At 34.2% G+C, this 24,974-nt stretch overlaps 1 protein-coding gene across 1 annotated transcript in view; it reads left to right on the plus strand.

Annotated features, from left to right (window-relative positions):
* The window catches only part of LRP1B (LDL receptor related protein 1B), a 1,467,083-nt gene that overhangs the window by 827,155 nt on the left and 614,954 nt on the right, over positions 1-24,974 (plus strand). The window contains exons 26-28 of the mRNA XM_027078335.1: positions 7,183-7,347; positions 7,631-7,875; positions 24,401-24,532. Coding sequence (XP_026934136.1) covers positions 7,183-7,347; positions 7,631-7,875; positions 24,401-24,532 — 542 coding nt within the window. The remainder of the gene's footprint in view (positions 1-7,182; positions 7,348-7,630; positions 7,876-24,400; positions 24,533-24,974) is intronic.

A 24,974-nucleotide genomic window follows, 5' to 3' on the forward strand; every position in this document is an offset into this window, starting at 1 on the left:
TTTACATTTGGTAGTGTATATAAGTCCATGCCACTATGGAGAACAGTATGGAGGTTCCTTAAAAAACTAAAAATAGAATTACCATATGACTGAGCAATCCCACTACTGGGCATATACCCTGAGAAAACCATAATTCAAAAGACACATGCACCCCAATGTTCATAGCAGCACTATTTACAATAGCCAGAACATGGAAGCAACCTAAGTGTCCATCGACAGATGAATGGAAAAGAAGATGTGGCACATATATACAATAGGATGTTACTCAGCCATAAAAAGAAATGAAATTGAGTTATTTGTAGTGAGGTGGATGGACCTAGAGACTGTCATACAGAGTGAAGTAAGGCAGTTGTATCTTCTAGCCTGGAGGTATGTCCTCCAGTTTACATGGTTTACGCTTTGCCCATTTCACTCATTACCTCCTGTAATAACAGTTCACTAGGAAGAGGTCATCTGTGTCTAATGAAAAGTTCCCTTTTTCAAACAGACTCTCCCTGAGGTTACGAGTAGATTGCCAATCTTGACCCTTTACTTTCCACAGAGGTCCATCATCAACGGAGGTTTTTACCCTCCGTGTAACAGCTACTGTTGTGAACTTTTCACCTATTAGACCTATCTACGTTGTACCAGCACCGTATCTGCATGAGAAACTTTCTGTATAAGGGAAAGTGGTATTTTGGAGAAAGTTGTAATTTTAGCAAGTATACCAACATGGTAGGAGAACTGCTTCTCAAAATAACAAATGGCACACAGAGAGAAAAAAACAAATAAATAAAACAGGTGTATAAAAAATCTTGAAAATAGTCTGATCAAGCAAAGCAGTAGATCTGGGAATTGAAGCTTCTTTTCCTATAGCTTGGAACTGATAATGCTTAGAATAAACTTATTTATCTCAGCTTGTTTGGGGAATAGCCAACCTGAGAAGAGAAAAAGAAAACAGAAATGCAAAAGATACACAACCCACAAATGCTATTTAAATGAAAATATCAGGCACTATTTCAGTGGTATAAGGGGATTTCCAGAAGTAAAATATTCTCTAAGAGTTGAAAGTTAGTATGGTAAGCTAGCCTCTGAGGAAGGAAAACTTGATAATGCTTCTGAGAAAGTTGATGTCCTCCATTGCTACTATGAAATTGTGAGGCTAATTAAGATAATTACAGTGGTAATAATTTTATTTAATGGGTGAAGAAATAGCACTTGTAAAATTGTTTCTGGTGTAAATGATCAAAGTTCAAATGGCAGTACCAATTCACTAACTCTAGGAATAAATTAAAAGTTTGACAGGTTTGGGTATCATATGATATGATAGAATTTTTATTATTAAAAATTATTTTATAAAGGATTGATATGGTTAAATATGAGGTTCATGTAAATACCTTTAGAGCCCAGTTGTAAATTTAAAATGTAGCAATTAAATTTTTAAAATGTAGTGCAAATATTAAAATTTATTTTCAGGTTTATTGGATATTTTGGTGAAAAGTTCATAGACATTTTTAAACATTGGACCTTTCATAAAGTAGGCTGAGAGACTAGTAAAAATAAGTATTCCCCTATTTCTCACATTATTGATGAAATAGGTAAGACATTTAAACTCCAAAGACATTTAAACTTTTTTTGAAAATTTTTATTTTAGGATAAACCCACTGGATAATTTTTCGAGAAATGTAGTTTGTGTAAATGCTATAACCTTTCCTACTAGATCATAAGCTTTCTGATGGCAGAGTTGCTTCCATGTCTATGAAATCCTTCACTGCCCTTGATATATATAATTGTGCTCAGTAAGTGCTTGTTCAGTAAATTAATGCATATGAATAGACCTTTATTTTACATGAAACTTACTGGAACTCAAGGATACAACTTAAAGAGTGAAGTATACAGTAAAGTACACTAATGGGTAATACTATCATCTTCTTTGACAATAAAGAATGAAAGAAAAAGTTTGCAACCAGCCACTTTGTTCCCTCAGCACAGCTGAGGAAAAAAAGCAGGCTATAACATTAAACCGATAAAACATGTTTACATCACATGATCTTCTGAAGCAGTCAAGGTCTTTGTGACCTTTTTTAACAAATCTCAAAAAAGAAATGTTTTAATCAATACTTTGCTTCCTCAACATAGAATCCACAGACCTTCATTTTACATTATAAGACATGTTTGCTATCATGTCACATTCCTACAGTATTCTGGGTTTTGACCCAGTGTCCCAAGTGACAAGTTATTCCAAGATGCTAAATTGGGCATCTTAGGGAGGAGCTATTTTTCTTTCATTCCATTTTAAAGGAATACACTTATTGCTGAGGTGACCTGAAATAGTACTTGAATCTCCTCTAAACATCAAGCTTATTATTAGGGAGTAACAAGCACCAGGGAGTTCAGAATCTACAGGGTACTCACTTCAGTTCTTGAACTTTCATTGCCTTTATGCTCCTGTAACTGCATGGTGTCTTCTTGCTTCTTTGCTGGTATTTAGTTTTCATTTGTCGTAATAAATGGGCTCTGCTATAACCATTGCAGCTGGTGAAAGCAGATATAGTAATTGTGAAGATTAGTGAGACATCTAAATAAAATTTTAATTTTATCCGGGAGCGTTTCTAAATGAAACTAATAACATTGTTGGTTTCAGAAGGCCCAAAGATTATAGATAACCTCTTTTTTTTTTGCCAAGATCCTTTATTTTCACCTTCTGCACCTTGACCTGATAGATTATAATAGCTCTTTCATGCCCATAATGGTACAAGTTGTTCATGGTCCGTTTACCCAATTTAATCCTGATACAGACTAATCTGTGAATGCAGGAACTATAGAATCAGTAGACTGTAGTCTCTTTTTTAAAAGCAATCATGGTTGAACATTTCCATACGTCCTGTAAGAAGGGATATTCACTCTTTGTATACTTGAAGAAATAATGCAGTCATTGAAATGCTAATACGTTTTAACCATAAAAAGAAAGTAATAAGGGAAAAATGATTCTTTTAAAAGACCACATTGTAAAGTGTACAAAAGAGTGCTTAGAATTTTATGAAACAATGATCCTTGAAATTAACTTTTAAAATTGATTGTTAACTGACTATTGTCAAGGTTAAGAATCTTTTTAAGGAAACTAATTCTAGAACATGTATTTTATAAAAAGTGTTGGAAATTTCCCACCTAAATTAACAAAAGATAGGACTCTAGTGACCACTGCAGAAGAAACAGCTTAATACTGCTATGTTTAGTGAAGAAATGAAGGGACCACTTATTTTATAATTCCTCAGAGTGTCCCAAGCCATACATTTTTGTCCACTAGAAACATGCATTTGAAAGTCTACAGTGTCTATTTCTGGTAAACCTACATATAGAGAATGCAGAATTGCACGGTTACTTATATGCATGTTGGGAATTGCTGCAACCACATAAGGCAGAAGAAGGTAGAAAGTTAAAAGAGAGACACCAATTCTCTATTTGTTATACAGGCAAAAGACAGTGTTTCAGAAGTCTTTGGGTCATCAATCCACAGTGTGGAGTACAGTGTTCTCTAGATCTAGTGGGATCTTATCCACAGATACTCAGACTACCTATGACTCTCAAATTCAGGGATTTTGTTTTCAGGGATTATTTTTCCTAGTCTTTTTCAAACTTGCAAATCTCTCTACTTTACCTTGTTTGTCAGGATATCATCATAAATTTAATCGATGCTAGGTTGGTCTTGTTTCTTCAAATAATCTTAATTTTTTAATGTTACGTTTAAGGGGAAGCTGATAAGTAACAGCCTGGTGTCAGTGAAAAGTTGTGTGCATCCAAAATTAAATTTGAAGTGAGACACATAATTCATTTCATATTCATCGTTTTCAAGAAAGGCATTCAACTACTTAACCAAATAGCCTACCAGCTTTATATTAATTAACCTTTGTTTTATTTAATTAGCAACAGATTACATATGATAACTTATAAGCAATATATAGTACTGATATTTCCAGATAATTAGCACTTTCTCATACAAAACAATCCTATTCTTAAACTTTAGTCTTTTCAGAAAAAGATTCCCAACAATAAGATTTTATAAATGTTCTCTGGTACATTTTAAAAAATTATCTATTTACTTAATTTTGGGTTAGTTACACTTTTAAACTTTTATTTTAGAAAATTTTAAATACACAAAATAAAAGGAGTTGTAAAATAAATTCCCTCGTGTCTATCACCCAGCTTCAACAATTATCAATACATTGTCCTCTGATATATTAATGTTCATCTTTATTCTTCCCCAATAGTTTGTGTAACTTATTCAAATATTTGGTGGTTAAACAATGAATGATTTAGATATTGTTTTTGTGGATATACTCCCACCACCAGAGCTATGGAAACTCCTAAAGATGCTAATGAAACAAAAACTTTTTTTTAATATAAACTCATTTTTTAAGAGATATTCTGTGAGATAAACCTATTCTATGACCTACTCCTCTGAATTTTTTTCTCATGGCTTTGACTCATGCTTACTTTGTAAAACTAATCTACCTTCACATACATGCTGTTGTAACATTTAAACATTGACATTAGTATTAATTCTCATTCTTTCTCTCCCTCTGTGTGTGTGTGTGTGTCTGTCTCTCTCTCCATTTCTTTAATAGTTTGGAATGACTTTGAATTTTGCCTTTAAAAGAATATTCTCTCTGAATATGTGTGTGGTTGCTTGTGTAAACACCAATGTTTCTATGTGCTAGCCATTCTGTGTGCTAAATTGTTTACATCCATTACCTCATCAAATACTCCGATCAGTGGTACTGTTAGAGTTTTTATTTACAGATGAGCAAACGGAGGCTGAGATTAAGTACGCTGGAATCAGTGACAGATCGAAAATTTGATTGCAAGCTTGTCTGATGCAAAAACATACGCATTGCCACCATTCAACGCTGACACAATTATTTAATGACATTTTTTGAAGGTCTAGTACTTAAGTTGTATGGGAACCTACTCATCTAGAAGGTCAATATCTTCTTGACCACACATGCCTTTAGCACACATACTTACTTAATTCTATAATGTTTGGTATTGTCTTCCAGTCATTTCAAATTTGTAATTCCCATATCCTATAAGAGATTATATACCTCTCAAAAATTGAGGTCATAATGAACACTTAGTTTACATCACTCCACATTTCCTTAAATGGATATAATAAATTTTTTAAAAGAGAAGAAAGTTTGAATTGCATTTTGAATTTTGTTCCAGAGGATTGTTTCATTTTTCCAAGATAGCCACCAAATTCATATACCTAAGGATCATTCATAGTAATGGAAGAATTGCAAAATAGCAAGGCTATATACAATTATAATGAAAACAAATTTATGTTTACCAGTAACTTTACCACTTCTGACCAAAATGTTGTCAGAACTGATAATAGGAAAATTTGTTGGACTGTCACTGTCTCTCCAGTTCTTTGCATTTTCCCTCCCAAAATCTCCATGCTGTCCATTGGGTTGGTTCTACTACCAAGGTAGAGAAGGCAACTACCGTTTATTGATTACCAACCATGTTCCTACTCCAGTACCAGATGCTTTCCCTTTGTTATTTTATTTAGTGACATGATATTAAAGAGTTAGATGTGAAAAGCATGAGAACAGAAGTTAAGCTATCCAGTTTCCCAATTCCATCTGCCACTTGCTGGCCATATAACCTGGTCAAGTAATATAACTTCTCTAAGCTTGTTTTCTCATCTGTAAAACATGGATAACTTTAGCCATGGCCTCATGGTGGATTAAATGAGATAATCTATATAAAGCTCTGAAAATAGTATTTAACGTATAGTAAGCACTCAAACATTAGCTAGTTGTAATAATTGTGGAATTGTTGTGTAACTATATTATAATACTATAGAAACATGCATCAGCAGTTTAGGCCACAGTCAATGAAACATAAACTATCTATTACCTAATAGCCTTAGAAATCAAATGCACAACATGAAACATTTGATGCCTGTCGTGTGGAACTGTTTATACACCATGAATTTGTAGAGTTACAAGTAGTATTTAGTAAAAAAATAAATTGTATTATAACACTTGCATGTTTGTATAAATCAAAATATATGATATCCTTCTGTTTCTCCTCTGTACCCTCTGTCATATGATCTGTTCCATTCATGTGAATCTAAATATCATCTCCATGCAGAATACTTTCAAATTCATGTCTCCAACTCTGCCACCTTCACTGAACTTCACCTTGGTGTACCACCCAGGTTCCTGGAAACCTCCTTTTTTATGTCTTAACATCTCAAGATCCAAAAATTCAAAGCTAAACTTTCAGTTGCTATCCACACCCATGCACACTCAATTCCCAGCTCTTAAAATCTGTTTCTCTTCCATTTTTCCCATTTCACCTAATGGATTCCCTGCACACCCTCTGTCTGTCCTTACTCTGAGTATGCCAAAACAAGAAACTGACAGTCATCCATGATTCTGTTCTCTACTTCATTCCCTACATCCAATTATCATTTAGTCCTGGCACTTAGTTCTACCTCCAAAATATTCCTGGAATCCATTCACTTCACTGCTATCACCATATCCCAAACCACTACCGTCTTTGCCTGGTCCTTTAAAATAGCCACCTGGTGTACCCATTCTCCTGCCTCTCTATAATCCACTTGTATATGATATCATGTTTCTCCCCTGCTTAAATGTACTTCTATTCCCTTGGAATAAAATCCCAAATAATTACCTTACCCTGCAAGATCACCTGCAAGATCACCCTCTTCAACTTCACCTTCTTCCCCTCTTCTCCTCACTGCCCCGTTTCTGATACATTGGCCTTATTTCTGTTCCTCAGTCACCCACTTTTTTCCCCCATTAGGGCTTTTGTATCTGCTGTTTATTTTTCATGTCCTGCTCTTTATACTGCTCTCCTCATCTCTCAGATTCAGTGTAAATATTACCTCCTCAAAGTGCTTTCTTTTCCTGATTACCTTCTCTAAGTAGATCACACACCTGCTATTCTCTCTCATAACAAAATTATTCTTGAACGTATTTCAGTTGCTGTAATTTTATATTCATGTGTTTATTTAGTCTGTCTCCCCCACTGGACTATAAGCCCTGTGAGGGTAGATAATGCATCTGTTTCTCTTGTGATTGTTTACCTACAGTGCCTAGCATGTCATAGGCACTCAATAAATATTTGTGAATTGAATGACTGAAACGAGTATTCTTTCCTTTTCTTCAGAATTCTTTTCTGGACAGATTGGGATGCCAACTTTCCTCGCATTGAATCTGCCTCCATGAGTGGTGCTGGGAGAAAAACCATCTACAAAGACATGAAAACAGGGGCTTGGCCTAATGGACTCACTGTGGACCACTTTGAAAAAAGGATAGTTTGGACAGATGCCAGGTTTAGAAAATGATTTTTTTCTTTATTTTCTGTTACCTTCCTCGGATAATATTTACAAAATAAAAATTGTTCTCATGTGCACGTATCATGTATACACACATTGACATCAGTGGTGATCTTTGTTTTCATTAGGATGGCTTTTTTTAATGTTTCTACAAATCAGATACAGGCCCATAAAATATTTTTTTACAAATTTTTTGTCATTTATCTAAATAGTATAAGCACATCACTGGACTATCTGAATGAGTTTTGATATACTACTGATGCATTTCCTTTTCTGTAGGTCAGATGCCATTTATTCAGCCCTCTATGATGGAACAGGCATGATAGAAATCATCCGAGGTCATGAATACCTTTCTCATCCCTTTGCTGTGTCTCTATATGGGAGTGATGTCTATTGGACGGACTGGAGGACCAACACATTGTCAAAAGCCAATAAGTGGACAGGGCAGAATGTCAGTGTGATTCAGAAAACTAGTGCACAGCCATTTGACCTTCAGATATACCATCCCAGTCGTCAGCCACAGGGTAAGTGCTTGTTATGAATTAACCACCAGAAATATTTTTACCTTAATCATATAATATTCAAACTGTAAAATAACTTTTGTAAGTTAAGTTGTTAATATTTTATGTATTGTATGATGGAAGTGGTACCAGCCTTTATTTTAATTAGCTCAGGGTTTTTTTCTTTGCCTTTTATTTATTTTATACACAAATAGAGAAATCTTAGAAATTAAGTGTTTTAACCCAAGTCCCCCAATTTTTAGTCACTGCTATTGCGTCAGTAAAAGATACTGTGGGAAGCTGTGGAATGTCTTCAGATTTGGAGTCTATTACCTAAATATGATCAGTAAATTAAAGGAAGACACTAAGGACACATTTATGTTGGCCCGCAAATGGTCACTGTGCAGTATATTGGGAAGAGAGGGAATAGTGTATAATAAAGGATAAACCATCTGCTTTGAGCTTTTCTATTTTAAGAGAATTCAGTTCACATGGACATGTGTGTTACCTATCCCCATGTATTCCACATTTTGGTCAGTAGTAATCTCTACCTTGGTTTTGTGATTTCATTTCCTCCACTCAATCCTTGTCAGAGTTAATTCTAAGCCTCACATTTCTTTTTCTTTCTCTTTTGTTTCTTTTCCCCAGGGTACCATGGCCATTCTGTGTAACATCAGCTCATTCTTTTATACCTCTTACCTGACTCTTCCCCATCATGATATATGTCATAACATATGGTACTCTCATTCCAATGCAAATAATGTTCCCATTATCATTAGCATATTTTTGTTTGAGACTTATGATACTCAAATGACAAGCTCTTTCTCAAAGAGGATACATTTTCTCCTTTTCTCCCTCTTTCAGTGTAGAGTAAGCAGATCTTACACTTCCTTGGCATTTCTGGTCTTAAGGACCACACTTCAAGACTTATTTTAAATTCATGTGGTATTGTCTTATTTTAGACTTGATTAAAAATACTCACCTCTGTGGTTGAAAAATTCTGTCTGTCCTGTGTCTTTCTTCAATATTTGGCCTTAATTCTCCCTTGAAACTATTTCTCCTACCAAAATGTCCTCATTGGTAAAATTTTCTGTGCTCTCTCTCTGACTTACTCTGATTAAATCTAGTAACCTTTCCAGAAACTAGAAATTTCTCACTTTTAATTTTCTTATATAATTGATCCTTCTTTGTTACATGGGATTTTCTACATGCCCTAAATTATGTGAGCAGTCACCTTAATCCTTTCCTATTACCCTTAGCTCCTCTACTCCTTTCATCCTACAGATGTGCAAAGCGTGAGAACATTAAAGGGAGAAAACAGCTTAATCATTTTTGTGCCTAATAGGCATTCAATAAATATACTGGATTTAACTAAATTGAAATAAGGCAAGAAATCATGATTCTGACCAGAATATGCCACTAGTACAATAAAAAAGATACTCTTCTCTAAGACATAGAGATTGCCAACAAACACGTGAAAGGATGGTCAACATCACTAATCTTTAGAGAAATTCAAATCAAAACCACAATGAGATATCACCTCACACCGGTCAGAATGGCCATCATCAAAAAATCTACAAACAATAAGTGCTAGAGAGGGTGTGGAGAAAAGGGAACCCCCTTGCACTGTTGGTGGGAATGTAAACTGATACAGCCACCATGGAGAACAGTATGGAGGTTCCTTAAAAAAACTAAAAATAGAGCTACCATATGACCCAGCAAGCCCACTACCGGGCATATACCCTGAAAAAACCATAATTCAAAAAGGCAAATGCACCCCAATGTTCATTGCAGCACTATTTACAATAGCCAGGACATGGAAGCAACCTAAGTGTCCATTGACAGATGAATGGATAAAGAAGATGTGGCACATATATACAATGGAATATTACTCGGCCATAAAAAGAAATGAAATTGAGTTATTTGTAGTGAGGTGGATGGACCTAGAGTCTCTCATACAGAGTGAAGTAAGTCAGAAAGAGAAAAACAAATACAGTATGCTAACATATATATGGAATAAAAAAAAAAAAAGGTTCTAATGAACCTAGGGACAGGACAGGAGTAAAGATGCAGAGGTAGGGAATGGACTTGAGGACACAGGGAGGGGGAAGGGTAAGCTGGGACAAAGTGAAAGAATAACACTGACATATATACACTACCAAATGTAAAATAGATAGCTAATGAGAAGCAGCTGTATAGCACAGGGAGATCAGCTTGGTGCTTTGTGACCACCTAGAGGGGTGGGATAGGGAGGGTGGGAGGGAGACACAAGAGAGAGGGGATATGGGGATATACGTATGCATATAGCTGATTCACTTTGTTATACAGCAGAAACTAACACAACTTTGTAAAGCAATTATACTCCAATAAAGATGTTAAAAAAGAAAAACAAAAAAAAAAGGAAAATGAAAGAAATATAACCAAAGTAATAAAAGTAAAAGAGGAGTTCTTCACGGAAAAAAAAAAAAAAGATATTCTTCTCTAAAACCTTCCAACAGTATGGAGGAGTATCTAGTCATAAACACTTATGGGATTAGTTTTAATTGTTATAATTGCAAAAATGTGTACTTATATGGTTTTGTACCCACATTTTTTGGTCTTTTGTGGGAACTTTAATTTTTGTGTTTGGAAAAATTTAAATGAATTGGACCATGAAAAATGGCCTGGGTCTATGTATTATATTGTTCCCTCCCTCAAAATGGAATCATTGTATTTCGTTTAATAACTGCGTGATTTACACACGTTGTCATGATAACTAGCAAATTCATAGAAAGGGAAGAAACATGATACTTCCAAGCTTTCCTGACAATTTCATATATATAGAAAGGAAGTGAGACATTCAGTGTAACTCATTTGGTTGAGGGGAGATTTTCTTGACATCTTTACTTTAAAGATGATTTATATGTGTCTTCTCCACTTTGCATAAAATAAGGAAGTTTTTACTATATGGATCTAATATAACATATTTTCCCAGAATTCAGGGCAGATATTCTAGTTTCTAGTCTACTAGAGAGAATGTCACCTATGATGAGAACTTGCTATTTCCTAAAGGAGATTCAGTCAGTTTCCAAATTTGAGAATGATTAGAGAACATTCTACTTTTCCCCATTGTAAGGATCACTGAGCATATAACAATCATTATCCATCTTGTTTATCTGCTTCAGTGAATTAATGCTTTCACTGCTGGGGGGTGGAGATGGGAAGATGCAGAAATCTACTGACTGTTTTATTCCCAAGGGTAGAATTACAATGAAAATGGTGACAAAGTTTCAGCTTTAACACAAGTACAATAATAACCCCCTGTTTTCTGGTGAAAAATAATGTGAGGTTCATGAAAACTAATACATTTTAAAAATACATGACATTCGGTTTTATAAAATTGAAATGTATATCTCACAAATTAAAGAAATAAAGGTTAGAAATATTCTTTGAAGTTATCTAATCCCCCAAGTAGGAAATTAATTAAAGTTTTAACACCAGTTTTCTTACAAGTAAGTGTTCATTATACGCTTAAGTTTCCAGTTTGGTTATTGGACACTTAGAATTTTTAAAAAAGAAAATCTAGTTTAGATTTTTTTTTGGTGTCTAATGTTGTTATTATATGGGATTAAGAAGAAACAAATCAAAGAGTAAACATATGAAATAGGGAGCACTAGTGGGTATTTTAAATCTAATTTTTTTTATGGTATAAGAACTTAGAGTTAATGGCATGGCCTTGAGAGTCCAACTGCCTGGGTTCAAATCCTATCCCTATGATTTATTAATTGTATGATGTTGGGCAGTTTACTTAACCGCTCTGTGCCTCAGTTTCCTCATCTTGAGATAATAGTATTTATATCATAACATCTAGTAAACATGAGTTAATCATCATTTAATATAAGCATATCAAACATGAGTTATTATGTGAAAAGATCTTAGAATGGTGTCTCATACATAATCAGTGCTTTGTGTTTATATATATATAAGTTAACTGTTAAAAAGTAACAGTTGTTGTGATCATATCATTTTCCTAGCCTCCTTTTGTTGAAATTTAGGTTACATTACTGTTTTAAGACAGTTTTGAACACATTTTCTCATATTTAAATAATTCATAATGGCCTTAATATCATACTTTCATAATCATATCAATTTTTAAATGAAAAATGCCAATAAAAATGTGAAACACAATCTGAAGGAGAGCAATATGATTGATTTATCAAGAGAATCCAGGTGCAGTCGAATGAGTAGATTATCAAATCTCTTTTCTCTACATTCAGGTTACCATCTATCACCACTCCTCATACACTAGTGCATGACATTAAAATTATGGTTATGTTAGTAAAAGGGATGTTTAAAAGTTTATTTAACATTGTAAAATAATATTTGCTCATTACCAGTAAGTTATAGAATGTAGAAAAACAGGGAACAGAAAAAATGTAAACCTACTTTTCCAGCTCCCAGAGCAACAAACATTTCCATGTTGTTTCTTCTGGTTATTTCAACAGAGGTATTGAATAACACAGTAATAAACAAAAGTTTCACTATCTGTTGATGAACTACTACGTGCCATTTAGGTTTTACTTTTTTTTCCTAATCATCAGAGCTATCAAACAAGGTAGTTATTCCCACTTTCTATGAGGAAGCTGCAGCTCAGGGAAGTAAAGTAACCTGACTCAGAGTAATAAATCTCATTGAAAGGCAGGCGGTACCAGGGTTTCAATGAGCATGCCCAACTTCATAGTCCATGATTCATTCTTTGCTAAATTAAGAAAGCCTTTGTATCTCTTCATATTTAATATCATGCTTTATTTTTAATTTTGTGTCTTCCTTTTTACACTTAGCATTAGCAACTCTCTTGGTATCATTGATACCTTATCTCGTTTTTAATAACTGCATATTTTCACATCACATGTGACTATCAAAATTGTTCCCAATTATTTGTCTATTTTTGGACACTTAGTTTGATTTTAGTTCATTTCTATTCTGTCACTAATAATTTTAAGGCATGTATCTATCCATAAATATCATTTTCCATATTTTATAGTCTTGGGTTTTATTGTTACTGTTAGCAAGTTATATAATCTTTTGTAGTTGCCAGAAATAAATACATGAACATAAGCCCTTCCAAGAAGAAATAGCATCACTGAACCCCAATGAAAATTAGATCATTCTCTTTCTTATATTATTTCTATATTTATTTTTTAATCTATTTTCTTTGCAACTTGCAAATATACAGTATGGTACTATTAACTATAATCATCATGCTGTATATTACATCTCCATGACTTATTTACTTTTTAACTGGAGGTTAGTACGTTTTGACCTTCTTCATCTATTTCAGTGGGCAAACCCCGCCTCCCCCCTGCCTCTCACACCCATCTCCAGCAACAACCAGTCTGTTAGTCTGTTCTGTTCTCTATATCTATGAGCTTGGTGTTTTTGTTTTTGTTTTTTAAATTCCACATATAAGTGATATCATACAGTATTTAACTTTCTCCATCTGACTTATATCACTTAGCATAATGCCCTCAAGGTTCATCCATGTTGCCAAAAATGGCAGGATTTCTGTCGTTTTTATGAATAATAAACATTATACACACACACACACACACACACGCACATCCCACATCTTCTGTATCCATTTCTCCATCGATGGACCCTTAGGTTTTTTCCATCTCTTGGCTATTGTTAATAATGTTGTAATGAACATAGGGGTGTATATATCTTTTCAAGTTGGTCTTTTCATTTTCTTTAGATAAATATCCAGAAGTAGAATTGCTAGATCATATGGTAGTTCTATTTTTAATTTTTTGAGAAACTTCCATGCTATTTTCCATAGTGATTGCACCAGTTAACATGCCCACCAACAGTGCACAAGGTTTCCTTTTGTCCACCTCCTCACCAACACTTGTTATTTCTTGTCTTTTTTATAATAGCTATTCTGACGGGTGTGAGGTAGTATTTCATTGTGGCTTTGATTTTGCATTTCCCCGATGATTAGTGGTGATGAGCACCTTTTCATATGCCTGTTGGCCATCTGTATGTCTGTCTTAGAAAAATGGCTATTCAGAGCCTCTGCCCAATTTTTAATCAGATTTTTGTCTGTTTGATATTGAGTTCTTTATATATTTTGGATATTAACCCCTTATCAGATATATGATTTGCAAATATTTTCTCCCCTTCAGTAGGCTGCCCTTTTGTTTTGTTGATGATTTCCTTTGCTGTGCAGAAGCTTTTTAGTTGGGTGTAGTCCCATTTGTTTATTTTTATTTTTCTTGCCTTTGATTTTGGTGCCAAATCCAAATATTTCTAGTCATAGAAATGACACTTAGGATTTATGTATTAGCCATGAAGTTACGATATTAAAGTGAAGATGATATTACAGAGAGGGAAATTGGAAGTAAGGCAGGTGGTTTGGATACATAGTATCTCCTGTGCTAAAAAAGTAAAGCAAGAAAGTCTAGAGTAAAGTAGGAAGGACACAAAGTAATAGTTTTATTGTGACAGCAACCGTAGGGACCGAGGACAAAAATTTTAATGTGAAATACTGGGAAATTCAGAACTAGAATTTTATATACATTGTATTATAATTTAGTATAATCACATTGTATCTCCATATGCCTTGGAAGATATATATTCACTCTATTCCACTAATTGGACTGATAACTAGACACTCTAACCTAAATTTTTTATTTTCTGTGTCTGGTATATATTGGGAATTTACAGCATGTAGTTGATACTTATGGGCATTTACTGAATAACTACATGGGAAGAAAGTTGTTTCCTTAGCACAGAGGGAAGTTCCATAAATAAACATATTTGTTACTTTTTTAATGAGCAGGAACATCAAAATTGTAGGTTTCCCTTTAAGGTAAAAACGAATAATTTACATTTATGAAGCCATCTATTCTAAATATATTTGTATCAGAAAAACACAGTTATTAATTGAATAAATTTTGAGTATATTAAAAAACAACACAAAAACATCATAAAGGTTTTATGATAAACCCTTCTTGAGCCATATGTTAGTTTCTGTTTGGATAATGAGATCTGGTCTTGCGTGATTATGCACTAGTAAAAATGGTTTCATCATCATGACTGTAAAAATAAGAAAGGTACACACTTATATCATGTTTTATTTAGTGCTTTACAGATATTACTCTCAATCTGCACAAAGATTTTCAGGAAAAATCTTTTCCTGAGAGGCTTTCTCACTTCAAAACCACATACCAACTATAAATCTTTGTATAATTCAGATTTTATCTGCTTCACATTCATGGTTAACACCATAAGAACTATCTCAGTACTTAGAACATGTATGGTTAATATTTTCCTAAGTCTGTTTTAGTTACCCACGGAGATAATAAAATATTTGAGTAAAGGAGTATCATTTATTTATTTGTGTTAACTACAGAGTCTAGCTAAGCCCTTTATAAGAACAATATTAATAATTATAATAATATCACCTAACACTAATTTTCATTGTAATTCCATGAAGATGATTATTAGCAATCCAGTTTTACAGATAACCTAAGGCAGGGCTTCCCTGGTGGCGCAGTGGTTGAGAGTCCGCCTGCCGATGCAGGGGACACGGGTTCGTGCCCCGGTCTGGGAAGATCCCACATGCCGCGGAGCGGCTAGGCCCGTGAGCCATGGCCGCTGAGCCTGCGCGTCCGGAGCCTGTGCTCTGCAACAGGAGAGGCCACAACAGTGGGAAAAAAAAAAAAAAGAACCTAAGGCAGAGAAATTCTTCAAGGTCTAATAGCCACAGGATGATTGCCCAGTTATCTGACCTCAGGGAGCGTGACCCCAGAGCTCTGGCCTAACCCACTGTGCTCTACTGGCAGAAGACTGAGTTCCTGTTTATTGAGATTCTCCTTGGAATTGTTATATCAAATCTCCAGATGGCGGTAGAGAGTCAAGTGTTACTGACAACATTCACATGGGACAAACTAATTCTTAGCTTCTTGGAGTTTGTAGTCTAGAAGGAAAACTAAATTAACAACTAGGATCAATTAATTATTATTGTAATGGACGTATTTTGAAAATAAGAGTATAGTAAATATATTTTAAAAAGTAGCATCGTGTGGTCCTAAAAGGTCCTTGGGCTTAACTTAATTCAATTCCTTCCTCTGTCACTCACTAGCCTTGTTACCTGAGGCAAATTAATTAACTTCTGGGTTCTTATTTCCTCATTTGCAGGTTAGAGCAGCTAGAAGTAAGGAGGGAATAAATGGGAAACAAGATTGGGTTGGAATCAAACCATGGTGGGACTTAAAAAGTCCCCTTACAAAGAAATTTCTATTTTTATCCTTTAGGATAAGTGGTTCCAGGGATGTCAAACTTAAACGTGCATCACAATTACTGGAGGGATCATTAACTCACATATTTATGGCCTCTACCCAAGATATTCTGATTCAGTTGGTCTGGGGTATGACTTGAGGTTTTGCATCTTTAACAAATCCCATGGAATGCTGATGCTGCCTTAAGAACCACTGCCCTAAAGGAAGGAGAAATACATTAAAAGTATTTGATCAATGGAGTGAAAAGAGCAGATGTGCATGCTGAAACTTGACTTCATCTGTACAAGGGGCGGACTGGAGAGAGACAGAACTACAGTAGGAGACTGAAAGGATGCTACTTCAGTAGATGAGGAGATAGCTGATACCAGGACAGAGAGAATGGTAGAGTTGAGATATACTTAGAGGCGAAGTCAGTAAAACATAGTGATAGAGATTTGTGGAGTAGGGGAGTTTGGGGAGAAAAGGAAAATTTGGGATGTCTTTATTTTTCTGGTTTCTGTAATTGGTTTCACCATCAAAAAGTGACATAGAGACCACAAAAAGGAGAGGTCAGCAAAATTTTTCTGTAGAAGGCCAGATGGTAAGTGTTTGAGGCCCTATGGGCCGTATGGTTTTTGTTGAACTACTCAGCTTGGCTGAGGTAGTGTAACAGCAGTCATATGAAAAATGAACGAGCGTCACTGTGTTTCAATAACATTTTATTTATGGACAATGAAATGTAAATTTCATATAATTTTCATGTGTTATGAAATGTTATTCTTTATTTTTTTCCTACAATTTAAAAAAGTAACTCATGGACCAGTATTAGCCTGCAGGCCAAAGTTTACTGACAACTGATTTAAAGGATAAACTGAAAACTTACACTTTGGATATATGGAATTTTAGGTACCTCTGGGACATAGTTGAGTATTCAGGGTTATAAAGGCAAGAAGAGTTTGGGCTGGAGTCAGAGCTTTTGTAGTCATTCAGTTGTAGGTTGAAGACAAGAAAACAAATGAGATTTCCTAAGAATATTACAGAAAATGAGAAAAGGACAAGGACAGAACCCTGGAGAAAACTAACATTCAAGAGAAAGACAAGAAGGATGCTGAGAAGAGGGTGGCCAAGGGATTCCAGAACCAAAAGAGAGCACAGTCAAAAAAAGTAAGAGAAGAGTTTCAAGATGACAGTGGCCAAAAATGTTAACTCTTGCAGAGAAGTCAAGAAAGATAAAGACATATAGCACAGTATTCATTAGCTTTGGCGACCTGGAGGAGGGTCAGCTGCAATTTTATTTAGAACAATTTCAGTGGAGTTGTTTGCATATGTCCTAGTGATCCTAAGTATGTCTGAGGCTAGATATTAGTATAAATGTCCAAGTCTTTTTACTAAAAAATATAACTTATTAAACAATAGTACTATATTCTTAAGTAACAAAATGTAAATACAAAGAAAGACAACCTTCATAGCAATCAGCTTAGGAGACATAGTCTCCATTTATGTCTGTTAATATATGCTTTATGTATATAGACGCTCCTATGTTTGGTGCATAGATATGTACAAGTGTTATATCCTCTTGCTGTATTGATCTCTTTGTCATACGTAATGCCCTTTTCCTTTTGTTACAGTCTTTGTTTTAATGTCTGTTTCATCTGATATGAATATCGCTACCAAGCTTTCTTTTTGTTTCCATATGCTTGGAATATCTTTTTCAATACCTTCACTTTCAGTCTGCATGTGTATTTAGATCTGAAGTTTGTCTCTTTTTTATTGTTTTCCCTGCTGTTTTTTAGTATCTCTTTCTTTCATATAATTATATACTATCAGTAGGAGATTTTTTTATTATTATAATATTTAAAATGGACCTTAGCTTAAAATACTAATATTTCTAAGAATGGTAAGGTGGTGTGAAACAGTTAAAATGCTTCCACCTTTATTTGTTGATATCAGCAGCTTTGAAGGGGTGAGATTTCTGACTGAGGCAAAGTGAAAGGCAGGTGATAGCAAAGCAAAGAGGAATTTTTGAGATTTGAGTAAATTTGTTAGGCTTCTATGAGGTCTTAGAACATTGTTCAGTACTGAGAACCTAGTAGTAGAGAGAGACAAAATTAGCAATGAAGAGGAGAAATAAGAGTTGAAACATGCCAAAGACATGTTGCTACCTCATTCCAGCTATTAATATGAAAAATCACCATGGAACTCACTTTCTACTCTTATACCTCCTTCCTATAACAGGTAGTCTTTTGCTTCCTCTACAAGTTATATAGACTAGCACCTAATTTAATTTCTCTACCAGTTATATATAGACCACCTACCAGTTATATAGACTAGCACCTAATTTAATTTCTCAGTAAATCTTTCTGTATCATCTTTAAACCATATTTTGAATTAGTGTGTTTTGTTGGTTTACCTGAAAAACTTAATTACCACTTTTAGCATTATTTCTTTGGCAAAATAGAATACAAATATCAAACAACTAAACTGTAAATGAACTTATATGCAGGCAGTTAAGCTTAGCTGCGTTATAAATTGCTGTTTTTAAAATATGGTACCATACAGTGTACCTTGGAGCAGTGGAAAAGATTAGTAACAAAGAAATCATAAAATTCTTTCTTCCTTGGTACTGGTTGTTTGATTTACTTGCCTCAGTTGTACAAATGTACGTGCTTATGCACTCTTCATTCAGATACATTAAGATGCAGAATCCGTAGTTCTAATCCAGGATCAGAACTTCTCAACCTCTGTACTTTTCATATTTGGGGACAGATAATTCTTAGTTGTGAGGGGCTTTCTTTTGCATTGTAGGAAGTTTATTAGCATCCTTAGCCTCTATCCACTAAGATGCCAGTAGTACCCCCAGTTATGTCATTCAAAAATGTCTCTAGATATTCCCAAATATCCCCTGCGGGGCAAAATCCCCCCTCACCCCCACTGCCATTGGTTGAGAACCACTGTTTTAGATAAAAATTTTTGTGATTATTAAATCATTGTATTAAATCTTTGATTTGCTCACACAAAGCTTAATAAAATCTAGTTAATCAGTGGGAAAAAATCATTGTAAAGATAGAAACTGTTCTGACACTGATGTTTCTTCTTTTAAATTGTACAGTAAGTGAAATAAACAGCAAGTCAGAAAGACATATCACCTCTTTAGAAAATCTGAAAGTTCATTGATATTTTAAGATACACTTCACCAGTAAATATAACATGATATTACATGTTTGACTTCACTCTGTTACTGAAAAGTGTGCAGAAATAAATGAAAATAGTATATGCGGCTTTTAAAAAAATTTTCTCTGAAATACAGGTATCTATGGAAGATCATATAAGATTTTTAGATTTTTTTTCTACTTCATAAAAATAGAATACAGTATAAAATTAATCTGTAAAATATAATTTGATGAAAGTAACTCCTGCATACCCAGTATTGCTGGAAACTGGTGAAACTAAAGCAATAAGAATGTCTTGTACTTGCACACATTTTGTTATATGTGTGTGTTTTAAATAAGGAATTCACTCTAGTTCTTCAATGTCAAATATTAAAATTACAATTTCAAGATATTTGTCAAAGGGAAAATAGGATTAGGGATTAGTGTTTAATTGTAAGATCCTTCTGAAACTTCACTTCAACATATTCTTTTCTAAAAGGAAAATTATAGATACATTGTTTTCTTATGTTAGTAATTGTTTTTGTACCAATAAAGTTCATTTACAGGATGAATATTAGTTACTATCAAAAATGACTACACAATATTCCTCTTATCTAACACATTGGACCCTGACATTTTTCTGCTTTGAGCTTAGTTTTATGAGGTAAATAAATATTGTACATATTTTATATTGCATCAACACATATATTTTATTTGATCTTACTGGATAAAATAATTGGGTTTAAAGTGTTTATTTTTTGCTGATGAAAAGCGGACTGCAATTAAACATAGGATGCATGAAATATGAAATTATCTTTAATGATATTGTTTTCTTCTCAGAGCATACATCAGTCTTGTATGATTGCATAATTAACATTTGGTTCTCCAGTAAAGTATTGTAGTTTTGCATTATTTAGTCTCTTCACCTACAGGTATGAAGTGCTTTAGAAGTTTAATTTACTTTTGAAATTTTAGATTGTTGCCTTTTTAGAACATGTACACACATACATTGATGAGTATGCATATGAATCCAAATATCTTTAAGTCTAACACAATAATAGATACCATAGAAATTTTAGGGAAAAACGATATGTATGTTGATAAGTCATAGTTCCTGCCAGCATAGAATTTGACAAACTAAGGCTCAGAATTTGACAAACTAAGGCCCTCAGGCTAACTTCAGCCTTCTGCCAGTTTTGCAAATAAAATTTTATTTAAACGTAGCTGTACCTGTTGATTCACATATCGTTTCATGGCTGCTTTTTGCGCAATAGCAAAATTGAATAATTACTAGGAAGAGCATAAGGGCTGCAAAGGTGAAAATATTTACTATCTGGCCTTTTACAGAAAAAAAAACTTGCCTACCCCTGATTTACCTAGAGAGACCACAGTATACTGATATAAAACATATGAATATATGTCACAGACAATTAGAAAATAAGACAGTAAACAATAAATGCCTAATGCCTTGTATAGTAATAATTAAAACTAATATTTAGTGATGGAATAAATCAGCATTAGGTGGCTTCATTAGAAATGAAGAAAATGTTTTGTGAAAGAAAAATGACTTGAGCTGATTCATGAAGGAAGGATAATGAAATTCTACAGAAAGAAAAGTACCTTATGTGAAAGTGGAAAAGGACAAGCTACAGATATTCAGAGAACAATAAGGCGTTCTTTTTAGCATGTGCATAATGTGTATGTAGAAGGAAAGTGATAGATGAGGCTAGAAGATAAGATGGTATCTTAGAAAGAGAGATTGTTATATTTTTGGCAGTACCATAGAATACCAGTTACATGGTTGTAGTGGTTACTCAAAAGTGATGAACTAAAACTTTATGTTGGAAGAGGAGAGAGAAAAATGGAAAGAAAGGAGCATGTAATAGGAGAAGTCTGATAATACTTGACAACTTATTAAATATGGTAGTGAAAGAGAAGTTAAAAATCCGAGAAGTAAAAAATGCTTTGAAGTTAAAATTTTGTGAGTTTAGAAGACATGACATCTTTAATAATAAGAAACAGTGGATCAGGATTTAAAAAAAAATAAGCTGAAAGGAAAAAGAGCAGCAAGTAAGCCAGTGTGGCTAGTGCTAAGTAATCTTGTGGGAAGTGGTAGCAGATAAGATTTGAGACTTTGTGAGGTAGCTAGTGAGAAGCTATCCAAGATTTTTAAGCAAGGCAGCTATATGATCAAGTCTTTTTTTAGAAAAAGAACTGTAGGCAATGGGAAGAGACTGAAAATCAAGAGATTTTTTAGGAAGTTAGAGCAGCAATCCAAGCAAGAGATGGAGAGAACCTAAATTGAGCCAGTCACCATAGAATTAGAGAGAATGGTGTATGGGTTTAGAGTACGGATTCTTAAATTCTTTGGTGCAAGAACTATGTCTTGTCTACTATGATATCCAGCTTTTTAAAACTAAGCAGAACACTGAGGTGCTTCCTAAATATGTATTCAATGCATAGATATGAGGGGTGTTACATGTATCTGAGGTTCTTTTTTTGGTCACCTTGAGTTTTGATAATATGAACAATCAGTAAACCCGGTCTGCACACCTATATATGAATTTCATCTGTTAAGATTGCTTATAGCATTCCATCGACTGCTCATCCCTTTTCCCATCTCCTAGATACAATAAATGGGATAGCCTTGGTTTGATAGGAGTTTACAACCTCTGTATTGATATTGGACTTTGCAATAGTATTTCTCATAAAATAGTTAATTACTTTATATCAGGTGTTGGCAAACCTTTTCTGTAAAGAGCCAGAAAATAAATATTTTAGGGTTTTGTAGGCCAAGTGGTCTATGCTGAAACTGCTCAACTCTGCTATTGTAGTGTGAAAGCAGCCTAGATAATATGTAAACTAATGAGCATGGCTATATTCCAATAAAACTTTATTTACAAAAATAGGCAGTGAACCAGATATGGCTCCAGGATCCACATTTGCTAATCCCTGCTTTATATTAAAATGTGAGTATGTGAACCAAATTCCTTAATTTGGTAATTAGAATAGGTATCTGTTTTAATGCATGATTAGAAAGAAACTTCAAAAAGATTTAACACCACTCTTTCAAAGTGAGAAGAGATAAAAAGTGAAAGAAGTTTTTGTGGATTTTTTCCATGCTGTGAAGCATAAAATATTGTGAATATTACCTTACAGTGTTATCATTAATACAGATATTGGGCTACAAAGTCAATGTATTTTTTACTTTAGTATGAATATAGAAATTTAGTATGTCATCATTGATTTTTAAAAGTTTTTAATCACAATTACAGGATGTTGAGAAGAGCTAGTATGCTTCTGGGCTAAAGATAATGATGTTCAAAGCGAAATCCAAGTACCTATTATTGAGCTGTCATGGATTAGGCTTTTAATTCTTTGAAAGGAATAGCATTTCCTATGTCAATGTTTTTAAACAAATTTCTCCTCTTCCTTCTTCCTTTTCCTCCCTTTACTCCTCTTAATTTTTCTGTTTTTCTCCTTCTTCCAACAGTGCCTCTTCATTTCACCACCTTTTCTGTAACATTTTTCCTCCTTAAAAACCTTCCCATCTAACCTCTTGCTTCTCTAACCTGCAGTTCTTTAGAGACTCCAATTATGATAGATGAAGTTAAACGGGAAGAAAGTAGAATATGTGGCATTTTATACCATGTGACAAAGGGACATGCACTCCTACAGAATCTCTCAAATTTAGCTTCCAGTATTTTCTAATAATTTTTGTTCTTAACTGATGTGCTTCGGAAAATGTTTCTGAGTCTTTCACTTCCATTTATTTATTTATTTATTTTTAAATTTTTATTTTATTTTATTTTTTTTTGCGGTACGCGGGCCTCTCACTGTTGTGGCCTCTCCCGTTGTGGAGCACAGGCTCCAGACACGCAGGCTCAGCGGCCATGGCTCACGGGCCCAGCCGCTCCGCGGCATGTGGGATCTTCCTGGACCGGGGCACGAACCCGTGTCCCCTGCATCGGCAGGCAGACTCTCAACCACTGCGCTACCAGGGAAGCCCATCATTTCCTTTTATTTACTTTTTAAATCAAATACACAGACATGAATTGTTTTTGTTATCTTGTGGGGAGGGTGTGAAGACTGGCAAAAGCCACGTTGAGTATTTATTAAATTCAGTTAATTTTTCTACAATTTTTATTATAATCTATTGATTTTTATTATTTGTGCTTTATAAGTCTACAAGACTAATATTATTACACTGAGCAATAGATCCATTTGTTAGGAAGATTTTAGTTGAAAACTAAAATATTGCTGGTGGGATCAGAAGGTATAACTCTTTCATGCCTTCAACTGACAAACATAGTTCTAAAGAATTTATTCTACTAGATAGTCTCTATAAAAATGAGATTTGAAAGAACAATTTGATCAATTGACATTAAAATCTTATCCAAAAGGCATGATGACAAAATAAGAAACACAAAAGAATGAGAGAATGACATTGAACTGCAAAATTTAATATTCCATTCTAAATTTGAATATATCATGTTATTTATACAATGGAATATAGTAAGTATGAGTATGTGGAGCAAACTTTAGCCATGGAATAAGTTAATACAGAAAAAAAAAAAGAAGTAGATGTCATTATAATGAAGGAAGACAAACATGTTTTTCACATAGGCCTCTGATTTGAAAAAGAAGAAATGGCCTGAAGGGTTATACAGTATATGTAACAGCAGTTTCCTATGGAAACTGTTCAGAATGTCGTGCTAAGGCAAGAAGGGAATCTATATGCTATGGTAGGAAAATAACGACATCCACTGGAACTCCCAACACTGGCATGATAGTCTACCTGAGTTTAGTTTATACTAAATGTGATAATTATTCCTGATTATTTCTCAGACTAAATCCTTAAAAACATTTTTTTGCTTCTAAAGCAATAGAATGCATACCATTCCTCTTAGAGGAAATTGAGGGAGTTATCTTAGTTGTTATCTTCAAGGAGGAAAAATGTTTTTATTCATGAAATTGTTGTGTATGATTGTCTCTTATTGTCATATTAATCACTCGAGTAATGGGTGCTATGTAGGGAACTTCACTTTGAATCATTACGTGAATAACCCTTGTCAAACTCAGAGGTTCCCTAATCTAGTCTTCCTTCTTTACTCTTAATATTTCACTGTGTAATTACAGCTCCCAATCCGTGTGCAGCTAATGATGGCAGAGGCCCCTGCTCTCATATGTGTCTGATCAATCATAATAGGAGTGCTGCTTGTGCTTGCCCACACTTGATGAAGCTTTCCTCAAACAAGAAGACCTGCTATGGTAAATTTCTTACAGTTCTTATCTAAACTCCAAATTGAATTCTCTCAAATTGTATTAGCATTCAGATTTTCCTCAAAGTAAAGCGGAAGAGGTTTTTAATGTCCTTAAAAATATTAGATGTGGTGCTATTTTCAGACTCTGTTGACTCATCTACTTTTGGGGAGACTGACGAATTCTTTAAATATGTGATATGCTGCACTTTGCTGTTTATTACCTTATTCACTTTTTTTCTTGCTACTTTCTTATTCGGTGTGTTAGCAGAATTTATCTCTACAAAACAGGGAGATTTGTAAGTGAAAGTGCATTATCAGAAAATGATGATGTAGGTAACCTGCATAATAAAGAGGTACTTAACAGCTTTAATCTCCTCCTGCTCTTCTGCAGTTACTTTAGCATCATTTTATAGGGTATTATCAAGTTGAAGGGAGAAAATATGAAGTAA

Source organism: Aethalodelphis obliquidens, unplaced genomic scaffold, assembly GCF_003676395.1.
Source record: "Aethalodelphis obliquidens isolate GAN/ISIS:26980383/991018 unplaced genomic scaffold, ASM367639v1 scaffold2, whole genome shotgun sequence".
NCBI classification, from domain to species: Eukaryota; Metazoa; Chordata; class Mammalia; order Artiodactyla; family Delphinidae; genus Aethalodelphis; species Aethalodelphis obliquidens.